Source organism: Taudactylus pleione, unplaced genomic scaffold, assembly GCF_031769625.1.
Source record: "Taudactylus pleione unplaced genomic scaffold, aTauple2 ptg000479l, whole genome shotgun sequence".
NCBI classification, from domain to species: domain Eukaryota; kingdom Metazoa; phylum Chordata; class Amphibia; order Anura; family Myobatrachidae; genus Taudactylus; species Taudactylus pleione.
Window position 1 is genome coordinate 15,707,682 of NW_028284881.1, and position 23,401 is coordinate 15,731,082.

The 23,401-nt window shown below is 41.0% G+C and overlaps 1 protein-coding gene across 1 annotated transcript in view; it reads left to right on the forward strand.

Moving 5' to 3' along the window:
• HSPB8 (heat shock protein family B (small) member 8) overlaps positions 1–18,076 on the forward strand; it is a 52,474-nt gene extending 34,398 nt beyond the window's left edge. Inside the window, exon 3 of the mRNA XM_088449252.1 lies at positions 16,739–18,076. Within this exon, the coding sequence (XP_088305378.1) occupies positions 16,739–16,898 (160 nt within the window). The 3' untranslated portion in view covers positions 16,899–18,076. The remainder of the gene's footprint in view (positions 1–16,738) is intronic.
• The last annotated feature ends 5,325 nt before the right edge of the window (positions 18,077–23,401 follow it).

Consider the following 23,401-nt stretch of genomic DNA (forward strand, 5'->3'; position numbering starts at 1 on the left):
TTTGTTTGAAATATAGGAAGTGCCTCTTTAAAGCCCAGATCTCCCCCATATTGTGTCAAATAAAAAAGGGGTCCTCTCATGTAATTCGGTATCTTTTCTAGTTTGAAACTGGTAGGTCTTGTTGGGCTGCGACATTACACCCACACATAGTGTGTGTTAAATCAAGACAGTGAAAATTTGCAAACACAAAAAGTATTCTCTTTTTAGTGTAGAATATTTGAAGAAAAAATATCAGTAGAATCCTGCTGTTGCAATTTTAGAACAATTAATTAATGCCGAAGCAAGAACCACAAAGCATTTGTGGTATTTATAAAAATCATATTTGCTTTTGGTTCACTTTCTGGAAATTTTTATAAAAAACACTTATTTGGCCAATTTAGTACAATTTTATTTGATGTGCTACAATGAGCAAGAAAAACTAATGGTATTTGTGGAAAATACCAAGGGGTAAGTTTACTAAGATGGGAGTTTTGTTTAAGAAGTGATGTTGCCCATAGCAACCAAGATTCTACTACTCATTTATCTAGCACCTTCTAGAAGATAATACCTGGCATCTGATTCGTTGCTATGGGCAACATCACTTCTTAATAGAACTCCTATCTTAGTAAATTTACCCCCAAGTCTTCTGAAAAAAACAAGGTATAATTTGCATGGGTACTACCTCATCGTGATTTTTTTCTCCATAAATTGTGGCAATAAGGGGTTTTCTATCACTATAAAGATCGTCCTTATCTCCAGAGAAATACCCTTATTGATAAATGTGCTCTTTTGTCTCCCAGTATAGTGATTAAAGGAGTCCTCTAATGCTAATATCCTTCTCTACAGTAGTCCAAGAGGAAATGATCAATAAGTAAACCGAATAGATGACTGTGTCTTGGAATAATATATCCACAACACTAGTAAATAGAATATTATCAACTGGAAGAGTCAATATGCAAGCAGAGAATTAAAAGCTGCTAGGCATCATGATTAACATCAATATTTAACTTCACACTAGAGGGTATATTTACTAAAGTGCGGGTTTTTAGAAGTGGAGATGTTGCCCATAGCAACCAATCAGATTCTACTTATTTATCTAGTACCTTCTAGAAGAAAATAACTAGAATCTGATTGGTTGCTATGGGCAACATCTCCACTTCTAAAAACCTGCACTTTAGTAAATATACCCATAGGGCATTAGTCCCTGCAAAAAATATCTGGTGAAACATCCAGTTCTCATTATGTTTTAATGTCTGCGAGACCAAATGACACTTACATGTACACACCCATGCACACAGCCTTACTGTACAAGCTGGGCATCCACTATACAATTTTCTGTCAGATATCTGTCCAATCTGGCTGGTTGGAATAAAAACCTGGTAATGTATGGGAGCAAATGACAATCGTCTATTTGCTCACAAACACTGGAAAATAGCCAAAAATGGTGTTCGGACAAATTGGTTAATAAAACACACAAATGTAACCAATTTGAACATTTATTGTTGTCCTTTTTTCAGTGTTTAAAACCATATGATCGACTGTCATTTGCTCCCATACATTACCAGGTTTTCATTCCAACCAGCCAGATTGGACAGATATCTGACTGAAAATTGTATAGTGGATGCCCAACACTTACCTGCCCCAATTGTGCCCCTTCCAGTGCCGCAATAAAGCTCTGGAGTGCCATGTGCTGGTCCTGCCCCTAATCGCATAATGTCTGCATCCTGAGGACGTTCCAGACGGCTGTACAGATGGCAGGGTGCATGCCTGGAGCATCCAAAGGAAATACTTTGCAAATGATAAATGCTTTGCTTGGTAAATCTCACAATTTAGCAGTCCCGATAAAAACCTATGGGGGCTGCTTTTGCAGTCAGAAATGGAAAGACCGTGGTAGATACTGGAGATTTCTGTTGTGGTCTCTCCTTAAATCCGGGGCGTGCTTACATTGTGCTGTAATCCCCTGAAACCAAATTTTTTTAGGTGACTCTCCCCCCCAAAAAAGCTTTGGCAAATATGCCCCTTTATGAGAAGACATGGGTGTGCAATAGTTTTCCTTTAAATCTTTCCTGCAGCATTGAAATAGTTAACATTGAATCAGTACAATCCATCTGTTTCAATTTCTAGTTACAACAGCAAATAGGATATCATTCAGAGAGCAGCCGTAAAAGAGAGAGATAAAAGTGATTTAAATACCTTAGAACTTCATCACTACACCATAGGCTGCATCTGTTGAACACAGTGACACATATAAATCAAAGAGTTGGGAGGACCAAGACTGTTAAATGCTAACACACTGAACTAACATAGAAGTCTACAGTATTAATACTAAACTTTAATCTTGTTTCAAAGGATTCTCCACCAGAATGGTGACTGTCTTTAGCAGATGGGTACAAGAAAATTGATCAGTTAGGGTCCATGACCTATATGTGATATTTTAGCTGCACATACTGTATTTTGGTGGCTGGTTATGAAAATGAATGGGTGTGGCTTTTCAGAAGATACTTTATATTCTATTTTATACTTTTCTTACATATTAATAACATTGGCCCGTTGTTATAGAATACCATTATTAAGGGTCAGATGGGAACCCTAGGTATGACCCACTACTGTACTGTCCCTGGGAGGCTTCACTATATGTATCATACAGTATGTATCATATTTCTACTTTTTTAAACATAATATCCATCCCTGACAAAGTGCTATCTCCTTATTTCACAGATGAATTAGATTTGCACCATTACTGAGATTGGGGACATACAGATGTGTCCTCGTACACTGTGGCTTCGGTCACGCCAAACACCTCCTTTTGGGTCCCAGGTGACTCTGTAGCACCAAGCGTCTTATTCGCACAAATAAAACAACTAGAAGCAACAAAACTACTTAGCTAGACTGCACTAAGCAATGTGACATTTGTATATCTGTCAGTGAATGAGTCTGAGGGGTCTATTTACTAAGCAGTGTTAGGAGACAGAGTGAAAAGTGATAAGGTGCCAGCCAGTCAGCTCCTAACTGCCATATTACAGGATGTGTTTGAAAAATGACACTTGGGAGTTGATTGGTTGGCACCTTATCACTTTTCACTCTGTCTCCTAACACTGCTTAGTAAATAGACCCCTGAATCTGTGTCAGAAAAGAAAAGCTACAATGCAGCGAAAGAAAGAAAGAAAGAAAGAAAGAAAGAAAGAAAGAAAGAAAGAAAGAAAGAAAGAAAGAAAGAAAGAAAGAATCTATATGATTACAGTGAAGAAATATTTGATTCCACATTGTTCTGGAAAATCTTTCTATAACAAGAAGTCTTTCCAATTTCTAAGCTTAAATCCCTGAGAATAGGAACTGTAGATATTAATCTTTGCAGCAGAAGGATAAATTTGTAATACCGTAACAATTTGGCAGCAATTCAATTACAATTTTCTTGCATAAACGTTATCATTGTGTTATTGTGGGCTCTTTGCGCCAGGATAACAAAATGCTATATTTTAGCCTGATGGCAGTTAAACTCTGAGATTGTGATGAATGGTGCCCATTTTGTGTCAGTGCCATGTGTCATGCTTTAAGGTTTAAGTTTAATTGAGGGTTTGGTGAGTGACAGTTGCTGTAGAGCCAATGATTACTGTGGGAGGTTTTAAGGGGAGTGGGTTTTATTAATGGATTCAAGAAAGACTTACCAGCTCAGGTCTTTTTGTTCCTGATCTTCTTCCACCCTCCCTCCTTTCCATAGTGTGTTTGTGTTGTTTGAATGGTTTGTATTGTTGTGGCAGTAAAACCACAGTTTTCTTTTTACAATGTATTTTATTGTTTGTAGAGTACAGCAGTTCTGCTAATGTTTTCATTGTATGGAAGCGCTCTTCTCTAAAGTTGGGTCTATGCCTGATGCCACCCTACCAGGATCGGCGATGCCACCCTTCCAGGGGGATCCACCATATAAAGTATTGAATTAGTATTTGAGCTTGGATGTATGTTTGTGTTTAATGTCCTGCTATGCCACCATACTTTAATTGCTGTTTGTTAATAATCTTTTGACCTTTTTCACACCAATCCTCGTGTGTCTGTCATTATTAATGTTTTATAATGTTAATGGTAAGTTAGGTTTTGACAAAAGTGGGTCACCATAAGTCAATAACTGGCAGGACTTATTATTTTCCTTTATCACCTTAATGTCTTTGGGGCGAATTCAATTAGCCGCAGTCAATTATTATTGATCTCCCAGGACTATCCAATTAGCCTCGATGTGCGGCTAGATGGATTTTTTTTTTCAGGACCTCAGCAGGCTCCAAAAACAAATCCCCGATAACTAGCCTGTTTTCGGGAAGCCGCCAGTGAACACACATACAGTAGGTCCGTGAATTCTATGTCTCTTTGCCCAAAAACAGACAATTTTTTTGTGGGAAAAAAAATAGGCTCTAACTGAATTGCTCAAAGTTAAAAAACAGGCAAAAGCCTGTTTTTAACACCTGAAAAATGATCAGGGTAAACTGAATACCCCCCTTTATCATTTAACTGTGATAAACTCTACAATTATATAATACAAAAAACACCATGTAAAGATGTACTCTTAATACCAAATACACATATTACCATTCATTGTGTAGTCCAATAAGTTTACTTGAATTACAAACAGCCCAGTAAATGTCATACATTAAAATCTGCATAAAGTATCACATAAATGCTTATTTATAGATCTCTTGCCATCCTGGTCATACAGCCCATCCCTTCTCCAGTCTATAAAATGGCAACATTAGACACTTGACAACAAAACAATTTCTGTTCGGCTGAACAGTTCTATATCGGAGGGTTTGTCAGAGAACAAATGCATCAGTGCAGGTTGATTGTTTTGTCTGTGTATCTGTAAAACATAAATGCAGTGATCTGCAGAGTAGACATTAGCTGTAGTCATTAGTTCAAGTGACTGGAATACTTTATTAGGAAGGTGGAATTTATGTGTTTGACAGATGCTGAAGAGGGGAGGAAATAGCTTTGTATTGTATATCATATTCAGCAGCAAAGTATAAAGTTGAATATAACAGTGTTACCTCCTGTCTTTAGATCTTGAAGCACAGATCAAATCCTCTCACATACCATATAAATTAATGAAACAAACAAGATTGAAATTATAGATTAGTAATGTGATTATATACTGTAGGCCGAAATACCCCAGGTGACATGCATAATAGCAAGCACAAATCCCAACAGGTTAGAGATAAAAACAAATATCTACTTTATGATTTTCAAAATCATAAAGGAAATATTTACTGTGACTGGAGTTCCGGGCCCAGACAGAAAAGTGGGCCCGTCCCTGGCTGCTACCACCCCAGGCCACCGGGAACTCGAGACAGTTCCCAGAGCTCCCTCAGTGGCTGGCCAGGCCAGGCCCCTGGCTCCCCCGTGTCTGGCCAATTCTACAGGCCCGGTGGCAGGGGCATGTACAATAAGGTTTTTCTTATTAATGCGGCGCAGCGCGCGTGACGTCAAGATTTTGAGCCACGAGATGAAGAGGAGCAGCTGGCAGCTGGTTTGCGGCTAGATTCCCTTCATCAGTCAGGGCCGTAGCTAGGGTAGTGCGGCCGGTGCCATCGAACAGAGCACCACAGGTCAGGGGGGCACTGTTTGGGCCTGTCAAATTTCTGTTTATTATCATTCTTTCTTGTAGCTTCCTTTTATTTCATCCCCAGCATCTCCTGGCCTCCCGTACCTCTTCCCTGGCCCTTCCCCATAAAGCCATGGCCCTTTTTTGGCTGCATTATGTCCCTTTGAAAAATGAGGGAGGCGCTAATGCTCTTTCTGGCACAGGGCACCAAAAAGTCTAGTTACGGCTCTGTCATCAGTTACTATCCATGTGAACATAGAGTGAGAATAGTAACCTGTGGCGAGCGAAGCGAGACACCGTGCCCTAAGCGTGGCATGCAAAGCGTGCCCGCAAGGGTACAAATTTCTACCATTGGTGGCCAGATGAGTCAGTTGAGACAAAAAACAGTACTGTCAAGGCATGGAACCACACTTCCGCACTCACTGATGTCTCGTCATGTCCGTTTGCTGAAGGGGAAATAAGGTCAACCCAGGCAGCTGCCAAGGTAAGGTAAGTGAGTGATGCTGGCTGGAGGCTGGCTAGTGACATAAAAGGGGGGTTGGCTGGAGACACAGAAGTGGGGCTAGTTGGTGACATAAAAAAGGGGGGCTGGCTGGACACAGAAGGGGTGCTGGCTGGGAAGACAGAAGGGGGTGCTGGCTGGTGACACACAGGCTGGGGCTGGTTGGAGGCACATAGGCTAGTGACATAAAAGGGGGGCTGGCTGGAGACACAGAAGTAGGGCTAGTTGGTTACATAAAAAGGGGGGCTGGCTGGATGTAGAAGGGGGGCTGGCTGGGGAGACAGAAGGGGATGCTGGCTGGGGAGACAGAAAGGGGGCTGGCTGAGGAGACAGGAGGTGCTGGCTGAGGAGACAACAGGGGGTGCTGGCATGGGTGACAGCAGGGGGTGCTGGCATGGGTGACAGCAGGGGGTGCTGGCATGGGTGACAGCAGGGGGTGCTGGCATGGGTGACAGCAGGGGGTGCTGGCATGGGTGACAGCAGGGGGTGCTGGCATGGGTGACAGCAGGGGGTGCTGGCATGGGTGACAGCAGGGGGTGCTGGCATGGGTGACAGAAGGGGGGTGCTGGCTGAGGAAACAGAAGGGGGTGCTGGCTGGGGAGACAGAAGGGGGTGCTGGCTGGAGAGACAGAAGGTGGTGCTGGCTGGAGAGACAGAAGGGGGTGCTGGCTGGAGAAACAGAAGGGGTGCTGGCTGAGGAGACAGAAGGGGTGATGGCTGAGGAGACAGAAGGGGTGCTGGCTGAGGAGACAAGGGGTGCTGGCTGAGGAAACAGAAGGGGGTGCTGGCATGGGCAACAGAAGGGGGTGCTGGCATGGGAGACAGGAGGTGGTGATGGATGGAGAGACAGAAAGGGGAGCTGGCTGGGAGATAGAAGGGTGCTGGCTGAGGAGACAGAAGGGGGGCTGGCTGGGGAGACAGAATGGGTCTGGCTGGAGTTGGAGAGACACTGCAGGGGTAAAGTTGCATAAACACAGGGGGGGGGGGCTGCCTATTTTGTCAGGCCTGGGCCACACAATTTCTGATGGCAGCCCTGGTTTTGCACTTACTTGATGTAATACAGGTATATTTCCATAACTCCTAATATACATTGATCTAAATGCAGTGGATGAATTTCAATAGTACTATACTATCTAAATTCAATCTGAGAATTCAGCCTCAAATGTGCTATCCAAATGAAAGGAGGAATCCAATAGTGTGTTATCCCTAATACTTATTGATTATACATAATATCAAATCGCACTTACAAAACATAAGGAGGAATAGCAGCATAACAATAGTGTTTGATAAAAATGACCTATTACAAGACATAGAGATAACAAAAGTGTCTTAAAATAATACCACTTTCAGACTAGCAGCTAAAACCCGGGTTATTGCAGGTAGAGTTGTATTAACAGCAGTGTGGGCCTTGGATAAAGCAATGCACTGGGGCCCCTACCCACCCATTCACAAGAAATAAATTTAAATGGTCAATAAAATTAAACCCTCTTGCATGCCCATCAGACCTCCCACACATGCAGAGAGACTGGTCTGAAGCTGGCGGATGAAGTGAAACTGGATCTGAGGTGAGTACTCCTCATCGGGGTGGGGGTGGGGGAGGTTAGATCAGAATACAGTGCACCGGCGGCCGGCTTATAAAAATATCACAAATTTACCAACTGGCCGCAGCTGCAGGGAGGTGGGTTGGCGGGCCCCTACAAGCTTCGGGCCCTTGGGCAACTGCCCAACAAGCCCAATGGAAGAGATGGCCCTGATTGCAGGGTTAACCCGGGTTGCTGCTAGATGTGACCCGGCAATCTAAACCAGGTAGCTTGCAGGGTTTAACACGGGAACGACCCGTGTAACCCTGCAGTGTAAACAGGTGACCCGGGTCTTCCTGTATTTCCACTGTAAGCTGACGCAAGACAGATACCTTTATGTGAACATATTTCTCCATTTGGAGGTGAGTCGGCGGCGGAGGATTTTGAAGCCCTAAAAGGGGTCCATGTACTTTGGATTTAATTTCTTGTGTATCTCTCCTTCCACTTCGACAGAATCAATTAATAGAAGATCGCGCTTTTGGATCACTCTATTTTTCTCTGTTAAAGCACCAGCAGACTGATTCCACTGCACCCGTATGCAGTGCGAACAGCGCCGACCCGAGTTTAACACGGGTTAGTACCGCAGTCTGAAGGGGGTATGTCCCTGGTCTGACCCAATTTGAAACCTTGTTCCAAGTACTGGGTCAGACCAGGGAATTTAGTTTAAAAGGGGTACACATCATTAAGTGTGTACCCATCATAAGGTCTCATCACTCCTAATGACACCTCATCAGTCATTAATCACTCCAAAGTGAAGAAAACTTCAAAACTGTCTCAGAGAGCCAATCAGAGCGCAGCCCCCGCCCAGCAGCAGTCACTCACACAGCACAGAGACACTCTCACACTGTCAGTGTCAGCTGTGTCTCTGCTCCTCACTGCCTGGCTGTAATACACTGGACTCACTTCAGTGGCCTCCCCACCAGTGCCGGGCATGATGGACTCTGGAGCCGGACTGTATATGTAAGTATAGTGTACCCTCCAGTCCCCATAGCACAGCAGCGCTGCTAGCTACACTAGAGAGGACACAGTATGTATGTAGGTCTGGGCCCGCATGTGCAAATCATTTAAAATAGTTTATACCATCAAATACTTTTGATGCAATGGTTAGTTACCCTCGCATTGCAAGTTTCAATGGTGGAAGTCCAGCCAGCATTTAATGATGGGCGTCCGATGTCCATCATTAATGATGGGCGTCCGATGTCCATCCCTACTCCCTACCTCCGAGAAAATAATATTTTATAAGTCAGAATACCTGAAAATAGCGCCAGTCGATCTCATGGCATTTTGTGGAAAATTTCAATATTTATACCTTTTTTTCCGACTCCCTCTTAGGTCTACCCCGAAGGTTTGTATCTAACTGAGTTCAACTGAAGCATTTTCACCTAAAAACAACTTAATTGCCAAAATATGTGCCCAAAACCGTGCCTTCACCAGATATCCAAAATGTCCCCGCTGGGGATAGTAAAAACTATCTGACCAAGCTGAAATTTGGCACATGAGTTAGTATTATGGACCCACAACTTTTCCACACTATTAGAATTTTGAACTCACAATTTAGTTTTTTTCGACCCACTCTATTGAGGAGAGATCTGAGAATCCTGCCTTGCCAAAAAAATAACAAAAAATAGCCTATAGGCAACAATGACTAATGCCAACTATCCGGTGCCAGCTCTTAATTAACTTGCATTTTTTCTCAGGTCCTTTAGAAAACTATAGGGACTGATTTTATGTAGAGGGATCTTAACTACAATGGTACCTTGCTGGTAAGTAGCCCTTATACTGAATAAAGCAGCTATTCCCTGAAAATCAATCTTTCGGAGGATTGACTATATTAATACTATAATAAATAGGCCACTTGGGCCCAAAATCTCTTCTCCTTCAAATGATTCCTCTTTTGGGTATGATGTATAGTTATTATATTTATATAGTTTAAAATTATTATAATGGCACTTAACGTATCAGTCTACCAATGACATATGTAATTATGTACCATGTATATTTTTGTGAAATGTAGTGGATTGTGGTGTTTGCATATTTATTTATTAACAGTTTCTTATATAGCGCAGCATATTCCATTGTGCTTTACAATTGGAATGACATTAATAGAACAATACTGGGTAATAACAGACAGACATAGATGTAAGAGGGCCCTGTTTGCAAGCTTGCAATCATATAGTAAGATGTTAGACAATTTTGTATTCTATATTTGCCTGGATACATGCACATATCTGATTACGAATTGTTAATGTTGACACCACTTTAACTTTCTAGGCGGTATGTAAAATATAATCTTCTGCACTGCCGCACCTGTTTATTTAACCTTCTGCTAAGGCTGTAAGCTGCAAGTCATAGCTGACACCATTATGACCCGATATAGCCTTTCATTTTAGAATGGAGGAGGTCAGTAGGGCAAGTTATGAAGAACACAAGGCACATAACTAGCAGCAGCTAATCTTAAAATGTTTATGTATTCCCCTCTATGTTGCTTTCTATTTTATACAAAGTATCCCCATGTCTGAACAATTTTAAACATACTGTATACTGTATAAGCTACATACAGTAACTCCATCCAAAATGTCTGCTCAGATACAGTATATATTGTGTGCTGTATTTATTAATATAATTTACAAGCATTAGACATCCCTATAAAATGTTATGACCCAAGTTCATAAAGTTGTAATTACAGATTGCTGTCATGTCTACAGTATCAGATGGGAAGAAGAGACAATAACACTGCCTATAAATCCAGCAGAGGAAAAGAAGAGGGAAAGGGAATGTCTACTGTATCAGATCATAAACAATTATTAAATGTAATGACCGCATGTTATGTCTGGCTCCGCCTCCGTTCACCTGCCTGGCCTCGGCAGCTGGGTCATTCCGTTGGCCCTACATGCATGTAGGGCTGAATGAATGACCCCCGATGAATGACCTGCAGGGGAGCGCATGGTCGTCCATAGTGGGTACACATTTCCCGTTGTGTACGTTATATATGACGGCTCAATCCACCAGATCGGTTGACATATCGTCTGTGTACCCGCCTTTAGTGTTCAGGAGAACTCATCTATTTGTTCAGGCTATGACAAGAAGTGGATATTCAAACAGCTCTGTCCATTTCCAACACAGGTTAACTAAGGCACTAGCTGCCTTATTGCTTCAGTTTATCTGATGTCAACAGATCAACACTTGCAATGCCTACTATCCACAGAAGGTCCTTCATTTTACAGAGAATAGTAATTCACACCAGTCCCTGTCCCAGTGGAGATTACAATCTATATTCCCTACCACATGTACACACACACACACACACACACATACATATATATATATATATACACACACATATATTATAATATATATATATATATATATATATATATATTTAGTTATTTTTTGTGAGAAGCAAATTAAGCTACCAGTACAGTATGTTTTTGGTATAATGTGAGTAAACCAGAGTATCTGGAGAAAACCATCACATGGGAAGAATATACAAACTCTACACAGATAGGGCCTTGGTGTGGATTGAACCCAGGACCCCAGTGCTGTGAGGCAGCAAGCTAGTCATTGCATGTGCATACACCTGTTTCAGATGGATCTTTTGCACAAGGGATAGAGCTGGATAATGATGATCGCTGTGACACCAAGCGTACAGACACGGGTGGTTTGGCCTCAGTGATGTGTAAAACTCTGAGCACAGGAGCAAATATGCATTTAGTTCTGTGAACACAATGTGGGAAAAATGTCCAACTTTGTTTAGGCCCCAAAATTGGTATTTGTCATTTTGATACAGAATATATAAAACAAGAAATTTAGAATGTTAATTTTTGGTTAGCCCCACTTCATTTTTGCTGACTTTGTTGCCCCTCCTCCAGGAGGGAGCAGCCAGGTCAGCACAGAGGGGGCATGGTGGGCGGAAAGGTGGGCTGTGCAGTGGGCATGGCGGCACGTTCTCATCATCGTGGCCCTGCCCCCGCTATAGAGTACAGCAGGGGCAGGACTACGGTGGTGCGTTTCAGCACGAAATGTGTCATCAGCCCCCCTTGTGCTCTGTAAGTGGGCAGCCATGTTGGTATGCGAGCAAGTGGACGGGGCGTGCGGGCGGGTAAAGAGTTAGTGTGGAATACTTGCCCATTTTTTTGGGTGGCTGAGTGTGCTATCCGATTTTTGGGAGCCTCCTGGCCATTCTGGGAAAGCAGGGAAGTATGCCACACTTTAATTTTGCTTTGGCACTGCAAAGGAAGCGCATACCCTCCATGCCACTATTACCGTCCACAGCCACCTGACATCTGCAGGGAGATGCAAAGCATTTTCCCTCAGCATCCAAACGCTAATTAGGAATACCTGGCACTTTGTTGAGCATTGGTACAATCAGCACATAGAAACAGTACCCTGGTGAGGTTTACAATGCGCTTCATAAGACGTGTCATCAGCAGCCTCTCTCATGGTGCCACCTGAGTGGATAGCATACCATTCCTGCTGATCTGCACAGCACTGGCCTCCACTCCTATTAATAAACAGAAATATGCAGAGTAAATTGTTCAATGAGACACTACATTTTGTGTATATGGTTTACCTAGCAAGCAAATTTTATTTTCTCCTTCGTAATCTGACCTGTATGTGCTCCAGTCTGTGCTGGACATGAAATAAGACATTAATTTGTGCCATTTTCAGATTCTGTACAGTCTCCACGCTGTAAAAGAGTGATCCGCATTTCACTGCCCATCTGTAATAAACTCTTCATAATCTCTGCCTCTTTACTGTCAGTTACAGTCATGCCAAGCATATGCCATAAAATTTTATAATATAGATTCATCAGGCAATTACACTTGTGCGAAACTGGCAGTCAGCAGACAAAGAACAAGCAGCAGATGATAGGTTTCTCTGAAGTTGCTACAATACAGACAGGATCATGATTCATATATTTAACAGGAAATTGTACCTGTGAGTGAAAATAAATATTATCTGGCAGTAGTAAAAAATTGTATTCACTTCCATGCGACTAGTAAGGGACTAGTTGATATGGTATTAATGTTGTGTTACGTTTACATAGGCAAGGCTCATATTATGTAATTAGCGCCAGCATCCCGACCGCCGGGATCTCATGTACATCCCGCTGGATGTATTAACCATTTCTAGTTTCCTGACAGCAGATATTTCTTCTGGAAATTAACTTGATCTCTCTGAATATAGAAAATGTTTCATGAATGCCATACGAAAGCTACTTTCATTTATGAAAGAATTTCCTTAAACAATAACAAAAATGTACTTTAGCTTATTGTTTCCTTTTTCCTATGTTTTTATTTTTACACATGGTAAATGTTTTTTGCTTTTTATTTTCTAGAACTTATGTTAATACACCCCTGACAAACATGTATTTGTATACACATACAGTAGGTGTATATTTATCATTGGTGGCAGTGGTTCTAGGAAAAGTGTATATTTCTTATCATTGCATATCAAGGTAACAGGAAATGGTTTTTCACGCCATGGCAATAAGAAATTGTTTTGGAGGCTAGTGATCAAAAATAAAAAAAGCCTCCTGGACAGCGACTCCAATAGAAGGTTGCAGCGCGAAAGAGGTAAGTCCGGGGTGCCCTTAGCGTTAGCCGAGGGTGGGGGGAGGGTCAGGTTTAGGGAGCGTAGCAGGGTTAGGGTTAGGGTTTTTTTTCGAGGGGGGGGGAGGTTAGGGCTAGGCATACCCTCGGGAGGGCTAGGTTTAGGTTGTGGTAAGGGGTTATTAGGGTTAGGCACCCCAGGGGGGGAGGTTAGTGTTAGGCACTACGGGGAAGGTTAGGGTTAGGCACCACTAAGGGAGGGTACTTACCTGCCTTGTCGGGATCTTCTTCCTTCGGGCTGTCGGCGTCAGGTTAGGGACTTCATACCCATTCCTATAAATCATACTGCCCTGCAGTGAGAAACCAGCAGTGCTAGAAAGAAATACAGTATATGTGTAACAGCTTTATGTGCATGCTGTAAACAGCTCAATCACTATTTAAGGTTAGTTTGAACTATGCCAAACACCTACACTGTGCTTGTCTGATCTACTGAGTGTATTGTGTAGCTGGTTGTGGCAGGGAAGGTAATGTTCTAAGGGCCTGTTTTAGAGATTTGCACTAATGCAATTGCAACTGCATACTCTGCGGATCACAGTTGCTAAAATATGCTAATGCATTCCAAAGTACAGACAACACAGGGACGCCCACTGCTGCCTTCTCATATCCTTCCAACAATGTATGTAAGTGTAAACATCAGTACCATCGACACACGTCAGGCAGTTACAAAGCATGTAAGTAAAGTCTGAACAGCCGCAAACACTGCAGCTCTCATGACACGCAGAGAGTTCTCATACTCTGAAGGCGATTGCAATGACTAATTTACCATGCAATGGCATTTAGACAGTCTGATACTCTTGCGTTTTTCAAACTACCCCCCAGCCCTGTTTCTACCCCCAAATGCTGGCTACCTGTCTGTCGCTTTGTGAGTGGTTCCTGTGTACAAGAGTAATGGCAATACAATCGCTGCATGTGCGCAGTGTGGCTTTCACGCATACACAATAGCAATCAATCGCTTGTTCTGCAACAATAGCAACATTGCGTCCATCTCTGAATCAAGCCCTAAATGTGGACATGTAATCTCATGTATGTTTGTATGCAATGAAGACATTTTACAGTGTGTTTCTGGACATATTTAAATCAAATAAAAACCTTTTAAAAAAAAACATCCTTATTGGTACGATTTATGAGTGCAGCCAAGGATAGGCAAAATCCTCTTTGATGGGTCCAGGAGAGCCAGGAGGATGGGATGGAGGGCAAGTACCAAGCTCCCGGGCAGTTGGGAAAGGTTGGGTGGAGCGAGGGCATTTCTTACATACAAAGCAGGTACAGAGAGTTTATATAATAGAGTGAAATTATTAATAGTCCACTCACAAGAGTGGAAATATCTTTATAATGCGCTTTGCAGACCATTTGGGCGCTCTGAGGCAAGACAATGTGTTTTACTGTATATATCCAGTGCACATTAACAGATGGCATTGCCTGTCAGACAGAAGCATCCGGAAAGTTACGCTTTCTGGAGCTAGCTGCATGTGGGCACATTGCAGCCCCATAGAATCCCATGGGGCTTGCTGTGCTGCGTATCCAGAGCGGATATCTCTGATATCTGCTGTGGACCGTTTTTAATAGATATGGAGGTTTTCTAAGGTTATAACACATTTTTAACATTGATATATTCCATTCTATGACTGATGTCTGCATTTTCCAAAGTAAAAAGTAAATGACGCTATATAAAAATATATGCAAAAATAAATAAAAGTAAGAAGCATATCAGAAAAGCCTGTCCTTTTTATTTGTAATCTAACAAGTCACAAAGTTTTGATACAATACACCCTCATACAATTTGCATACAAATACAGCCACTCTTGGATCGCATTATTTTTGCGTCTTTTTTGGAAGAAAGTTCCATCTAATTTGCAATGTGATGTGGGATGCACCAGCAGACTGTGCTGATTAGTTTGATGTGCTACAGTTGTATATCTTTGTGCTACTGAGTCTCTGACTCTGTATACGAAGTGCTACAATGTAGCAGCCACAGCTTTTTTCATTCCAAGTTCCGTTGTATTTTTTTTGTACAAAACCAGGGGTGGGAGGGTGAGGGACAGATGTGTAAACATATAGAGCATTTATGCAGTATTTAACATTCCCTAGTACTACAGCATTTGTTGTCATTCTTGAAACTCTCTGCTCCATCTGCTCAAGTGTGTGTGTTTTAAAGGGACCTCCTTAAATGTTGCTATGGGGCCAAGTTCTTCTTCACCCCTGGCTGGTTCCATTAGAAATGTAAAAACAAAAATCACATTTTAGATAGTAAAAAGGTTAATGGCCCAGATTTATCAATGAGTGATATTCTTGTTATCACTCGTTACGAATCTTAAATGGTGCTCCAACCAATCAGCTTCTAATTGTCATGTGTTTCAAAAATGACAGGAGCTGATTGGTTGGAGCATCATTTTAGAAACATAACTAGCGATTAAAAAGAATATCACTCATTGATAAATCTGGGTCAATATATGGGGGGAGGTATAATTATATAATGTTACAGCATATGGTACAAAAAGAAGGACAATTCAAAAGGCTAAAACAACATTTGCCTTTCTTATATTTACAATATTACATTTCTCCCTACCTTTCCAACTGTTTATCAACCAAAGGACAACTAAAATGAAAAGCGAAGTGGAGCAGGAGATTCTCAGTTTTAATTTGCATTGATGTATTGTGTACAATGCTTCTTACTATTGGTGGTTTATGGAGAAGTGTTCATAAAAGTATTAAACACTATAATAATAAACTGTTTTTTTTTCTTTGTATAAGTAATCAATCACAGGTATCAGGGACATTTATAATTTGTGTAAATGTTGCATTTCTTTTATTATTAACAAAAATACCTCAACTATTTAGATGTACTAGGGGCAATGGCCAATATTCTGCCTAATTACTGTATATTGAACTAAAATAATTAAGAGCTCATTTTAATGAAAATTCCCCTTACAAAGGCTGCATTGAAAATCTGCAGTTCAGTACAACCCTGTACACCAGGATTTATTTTGTAGTCTGTTATTAATACTGTTATTTTCAAATGAGTTGGGCACAGGATCCTGGCGGTCAGGGTTCCGGCCCGTTAGAATACCGACAGTCAGAATCCCGACCCAAGTAGGTAACTGTACTAACCTAACCCATAACCCTCACCGTAACCCACTTTTCCCGCAGCCTAACCCTAACCCTCTCCCACAAACTACCCCTAACTCCCCCCCTAGTGTTTAACCCCTATCCCTCCCCCTACCCTAATACTTACTGTCGGGATGCCAGCGGTTGGGAGTCTGGCGCTGGGATTCTGACTGCAGTCTGGAATCTGGCGCCAGTATTCTGAGCGCCGGCATCCCAACTGCCGGGATGGTAACTACATCCCTTTCAGATTGCTCAATTTAGAGGAAACACTGTAACTGATCTTTGTTCACAACAAAACAGGTCAATGTACTTTTTGTGCAGAGTACTTAACATGTTGTTCGGTGTGGTTTCACTAACTGTGCATATTTCTTTCCAGGTTGCCCGCAGAAGTGGATCCCCTCACAGTGTTCGCCTCCCTTTCACCAGAAGGTCTTCTCATTATCGAAGCACCACTGGTCCCTCCTTACAATCAGCATGGCGATGACACCTATACCTATGAGCTTCCTCTCGATCCCCAAGAAATCATTGCTTCCTAAACTATGCCCAACAAAGCCTTCTATGGAGAATCTCACGTGAATTCCGTACAGTAGTGACCCAGAAGAGTACATTTGACCGTGTATGTTTTATTTTCTGTATAAGTAACCATTCTTAAAGTTCCACTCTAGACATACAATGCAATATTTCTGGAACTAGTAATTGCACTTGATATGCCTTGGATAGTGGCAGTGACATGTTTATGGTAACATGTACATTACTGATTTATTGACCATAAGATATTGAATTTATAGACCCATGTAGGCATAATTGTTTACCCTGTCTACAGAAGAAAGCCTAAAATGAAATTCAAACATATTATTGTTGCTAACATCTATCAGTAACCTGAAAAACTTGTTACATTATAGCTGTTGACTTTACAAAGTACATTATTTTAAATTATAATTTTGGGACTGTCCTAGAGTACCTTCCTAATGAGAAAATATGTTGTCACCTATTTATCAGCAAGTTTTTAAGTGAAGTTGAAGCTACGGTCCACATATTGTATAGTGTACACAGACCAACAATACACTCTTGGGATGTGTGAATCATACTATGAAGAACAAATGTCTCTTAATTCACTCTGGAATCCACGATGAATGATGATGAACAAAGTTACAAAGTTAACTTTATACTATCTAAGCCACTAGACAACCCAAAAAAAATCTTCTTTAAAAAAAAAAAAAAAGTCCTATGGGTTTCTATTTTATTTTAGATAATAACAAAAAATGATAAAACGATTATAGACAAAGTCCTGGTGTTGGATTTCATACATATGGGTCTGAACCTTTAAGCCTGTTGCATTTATTCTATGAAAGTGAAACCCATGTATACACAGTTTACATGAATCACAGGTCAGTAAAGATGACACTACCTAAAATGTATTATTAGAAAAGTGCCGCTTGAATCCTAACTATTGGAAATATTAGACCAACTTGCACCACTTATATATATTCTTGAGGTCTTACATGTTGTTTGATTTTTGTCAAGTCTGTATTCCTTACTCGAGATCACAAAAGCTGAGCTTTTCCATTGTGCAGTGTGGGAGGATAATAAAAATTGGCTTACTTACCTAGCGATAAATCTAGGTTTGTATGTATATTGGAGAATTTAAAGGGTGTTCTTTTTTCATTTGTTTGCCTTGCAACGATTATGGATATTAAATATTTATAAACATTTATTGAATGTGTTTGAGGTTTTTATTCAGTTACATTAAAACAAATCTATAGGCTGAATTGTTTATAAAGAAGATTCATATGGTTCTATGAGTAGGATTCAGAGTTGTACGCTAATGTTGCCGCAGCTCTGACTGTGCGCAAATACGCACTGGACGGGACTTGAGACGCCACCTGAGCCATTGCAACTGTCCACATACACAGCATCAGACGCAGAAAATGCAAACATCGTCTCCTTGAGTGAGTCTATGGTCATGGTCTAAGATCTACAAGAAAACTTAGTGAATAGATCAGCAGTGGGATGATCCGGGAGAGGCTGACCATAGTGCTTTAGTGTATTGTGTTATCAAACGCTAACAGATGCTCAAAAAAGTAAGCAAAATAAGCAGCTCAGGATGTGACCTCTGGCACCAATAACATCATATGATAAAAGTCTCACAGAGCACCAAGATTTGTGGCAACTGTAGCTTATGTATCTTACATTCTTCCCATCAAGGTAAAAGGGAATTCTTGCACCATAAGTTTCTAATGTATCTATGCCTCAAGCGCTGAAGCAAAGCATCACAACTCTCAGTGGTTACTCTTATTGACCTCAATACAGTTATCACCATTAACCATGCAATGCACCACTTCAGTACTCATTTGGAATCCCTCTGCTGTATATTTTTGCTACTGTAATTAGTAATTGGTAAATAATATACAGATACTCCAAGCTAACCAAAATCTTTGAGGTTGCTGACATTTTCAGTTGTGTGATGTAATAGACATCTTATTTTATTTATAGTGCTCTGTAAATTGATCAGAGTGTCATTAATGCCATTTGTAATCAAATCATCATGGATGAATGCAGTTGCTTCATACAAACCTCACTAACATTCTCTTCTTAGGGCTAAATTAGACTGTGTTTATCTCTTTTTCCAGCCTCAAATAGATGCATGCACATACTGAAAGGAGTGATGAGAACTTCTATGTCAATTACATTACTCTTTATGAGTAAATGGCAATTATTCTGGGTTTTTATGGAGTAATAATATATTACGTTTTATCGTTTTCTATCTCCTTTAATACAAAGTCATTCGTGTGCAGAATTTTAAGGTGAAGACTGAGGGTCATAGAACGTAGACTTTATCTACAGCAGAAACTTAACCTACTGTTTCCCTTAGGCCTGTCCTCATATTTGCTGGTTTACAATGCAATATTGTTTTACATAATTTATAGGATTGCATTTAGCGTAGCTAGTGTTCATTCTAGCACCCTATACCTTTCACAACCAATGCAGTTCCTCTTTCTTGCCTGGGGTGTCGCTCACTGCTCTGGTGCTTCTAGCAGACTCAACTAATGCAACAAACTCCTGAGATACAGACCAGAGTGTGCTAGAAGCACCAGAGAAGAGAGTGACACCCCAGGCAGGATAGAGGAACTGCACGGGTGGTGACAGGTGCAGGGTGCTAGAATGAACACTTCCTTATCAGCATTGGGAAGCCACCACCTCTTCTACCACAGTAGGGCAGTGTATATCAATGTGAATGCTATAGGAACCTGGCAATTATTACTCTTCTAGTTACACACCAATGACACACACTGCCCCCATTCCCATGCGCAGTCTGAGAAACAATTGCTACTGTAGAGGCGGTTACATTCAAACATGTGGGCAAATTAGAATCAGGCCCAATAGGAGCAGGTAAATCATACTTGCCGGCAATGTGAATGCCTCCTCCTGGAGGAGGCAGCCTAGATCGGCTCCCCCTAGATCGGCTCCCCCGAACTGCCCACTTACAAGGGGAAGCGGATGCCGGCGGGGGGAGTGTTAGGGTCGCGTGGGGAGTGTGCAGGTCGCCCGGGAGACTTGCCCAATATTCCGGGGTGCCGGTAGTACCACCGGATTTTCTTGAGGCTCTCTACCATCCTGGGAGAGTAGGCAAGTATGAGGTAAATGCAGACTTTGTGTAACCAGGTTCAGCAAGTGTGGTACTCCAGGTGTCGGTGTGGGCACAGATACGTTAGGTCTAGATGGTACTGTACAGAGCAGTTCCAGCGGATCTTTCTTTTCTCTCTCTGGCAATGACTCCACAAGCTTGTTCTTCTCAGGTTGTAACAGAAAGGCTAGGCAATAAGCGCCCCACCCCCCAGTTGTTGTAAAACTACACATCCCAGCATGCCCTGCAACAATTTTGCTATTTGGCCATGCTAAAACTGTTGCAAGGCATGCTGGGATGTTAGTTTAAAAACAACTGGAGGGCCGCTTATTGCCCACCCCTGGGCTAGGCCCATGTGCACAGTAAAATGACCTAACGTGACAACCTTGATAGATAGAATATTCTAGCAAATTTATTAAAGGTAACGGCTATGCAGAAAATAATGATCAGCATACCAATGACAAGCAATTTAAAACAAATGAAATAATACGGGTATATGACAATGGTTAGCAATTGGTAATCAATAAATGGAAGTTTAAATCACTTATTTATCCTAACTGCTAAAGCACCTCTTTAGTTATGACTATAGAAAATAGAGTTTCTCAATTACTTCAACATGTTATAAATAATATTATATTGTTGTGTTACTAAAAACACAATAACGATCTCATACAGTATAAGGAAATAGCAAAATATGTTAACGTTCAGCAAACTGGCAAAACCCCAGACTGATCAGTCATTTACGTTAAGGTGAACAAGGTTATTTTTTGTTACGTTTTGGTGTATTTTTCAAAAGTACCTTTTGTACTGACCTTATCAGTCTTTTATGTGACCTCAATAGACTTACTTACTTGTGTCACATAATGCACATGAAGGGTTCTATAATATAATGCAAAATAAAATCTCCTCATCCAAACAACACTTTTGTTTCTGTCAGCAACTGTGTAATTCAATGGAAACTGTGATTGCAAAATGTTGGCCAATGTGTAACGTTCAAGTGGGCCATAGATTTTGTAAGTTTGGGTACATTGATTTGCTACAGCCAAAAGCAGCAACATTTTTAATTATAGACTTGATTACTTACATTAGTTATCTATGTCAAAATAGCAAATTAGAAATTTTACTGCAAATAATGCCTTGAGGGTTTTTCTAGAGATGTTTGACACAAACTAGTTTTTACAATATACTAAGATCACGTTGAAAACAAACAGACATAAACGGGCTAGAATATCAGGGGCAAACACAGGATTTTTACTGGGGGTGGGGGGCGGGGGTTCTAGTATATATATAACAGGCTTAATCCATGGCACTCAACCATCTGGGCTGCCCTTGGTATGTGACCACACCATCTACATAAAAAATATCATACAAACTCGGCACTCACTAGCTTTTCAAACTGCAACTCCTTTGAATACAGGGAATGTTGGTTCCTGTCATTTATTTAAATTTTGTAGTCACACTTGCTAGGGCACCTGTTTTTCCAATGTAAAGGCCCCCATACATCAGAGATTGATTGCAGCAATCGTGCAATTTGCAATCGATTGTGTATAAAAATCTTTCCTTTTTTGAATCGATTGCAGAATTGCCACAATCGATTGAAAAAGGGAAAGATTTTTATACACAATTGATTGCAAATTGCACGATTGCTGCAACCAAACTCTGATGTATGGGGGCCTTAAGACAAACTTTTTTTGTCTTTCTCCAGGTGCTTATTAACTGATATCCCTGGGTGTGGTCCTGTCTCTTTAAGCCAGGACACATATTCATGTTTAAAATGTATGCAAGCTTGAGCCAAAGGTGGCAGACCAAGATCATTTATTTGAGAATCAGTGTAGGGACAGGCCAGATGGGAATGACCGTGAAGTGGTGGTCAGCTTAACAAATTATAGCAATATTTTGAAACCAACATTCCCTGTATTCAAAGGAGTTGCAGTTTGAAAAGCAAGTGAGTGCCAAGTTTGTATGATATTTATATATATAATATATATATATATTAGGGATGTGCAGGCTCGGATAGGTTCGAGTTTGCACTATGAGTTCGGATTTTTCCCTCCAAAAAAACGGAACTCAGAAAGAGGCTAAACGTCATCTTACATGGACGAACATCATCATTCCTGGACAAAAGTCCAGGAATGATGATGTTCGTCCATGTAAGATGACGTTTAGCCTCTTTCTGAGTTCCGTTTTTTTGGAGGGAAAAATCCGAACTCAACGTGCAAACTCGAACCTATCCGAGCCTGCACATCCCTAATATATATATATATATATATATATATATATATAATTATATATATCCCAGTGTATACAGATGGCACTCGGGGTCTCAGCACTGTTAATAAGACACAGCCAACGGCAGTTTAGTAATAGCCAACGTTTCAGAGCTAGAAGCTCTTTTATCAAGACATGAATACATGTAACTCTCAAAAAACATATCAATTAAATACCTGAGTGAGTGCCTCTGGTGTCTGTCCAATTCCCGCCCTAACTTCTACCTGCAGCCCAGTGATGTCATCAGCCTGAGCCGAACTGAGCACCCAGGACTTCACAAGGGGGAGTGGTCACGGTGGTGTAACCTGTCACCATAGTGACTGTAAACAACTATATACATTGGAAGCAAGGCAAAATACAATAAGAAGTATGTAGAATACAATTTCAAAATGACATGGCAATGTATGTGGACTGAACTGTATGTAATCTGAAGCTAATGAGGTACACTGAGTGGTATATTTACTAAAGTGCAGATTTTTAGAAGTGGAAATGTTGCCCATTGCAACCAATCAGGTTCTAATTAACATTTATCTAGTACCTTATAGAAGATAATAGCTAGAGTCTGCTTGGTTGCTATAGCTAACATCTCTACTTCTAAAAACCTGCACTTTAGTAAATATCCCCCTGATTGTCATCTACAGTATACCAAGCAGCAACACAGCTTCACTATCGTTTAGCAGTACTGCAAAAATGCGTGATGTAGTAGCCACTCACACCTGTTTATGAGAAAGTGTTGCCATATAAATATGGCCAGCATCCTTAGAAAATAAACAATATTTAAATGGCTGTTATCTTAATCATGTATGAACTAAGAGAGACAGACTTCAAGTATCAGGTGATATACTCTGCTACACAGGGAAAGCCTAAAAAAAACCTGCAAACAAACCGATATCCTAAACTAATCAGCCAGTGAAAAAGGTCAACAAAAATGATTCTGAATGGCTGTTATCTAATCATGTAATGTACAATTATATGTTAATGTAGATGTAATGTACAATTAGATGTTAATGTAGATGTAATGTACAATTAGATGTTGCAAAGGCAACAGGCTTGAAGTATCAGGTGATATACTTTGCTAAACAGGGAAAGCCAGGAAACCTGCAAAAAAGGAAAAAAGATCCTTGTAGTCCTTGTAGTGCTGGAAGT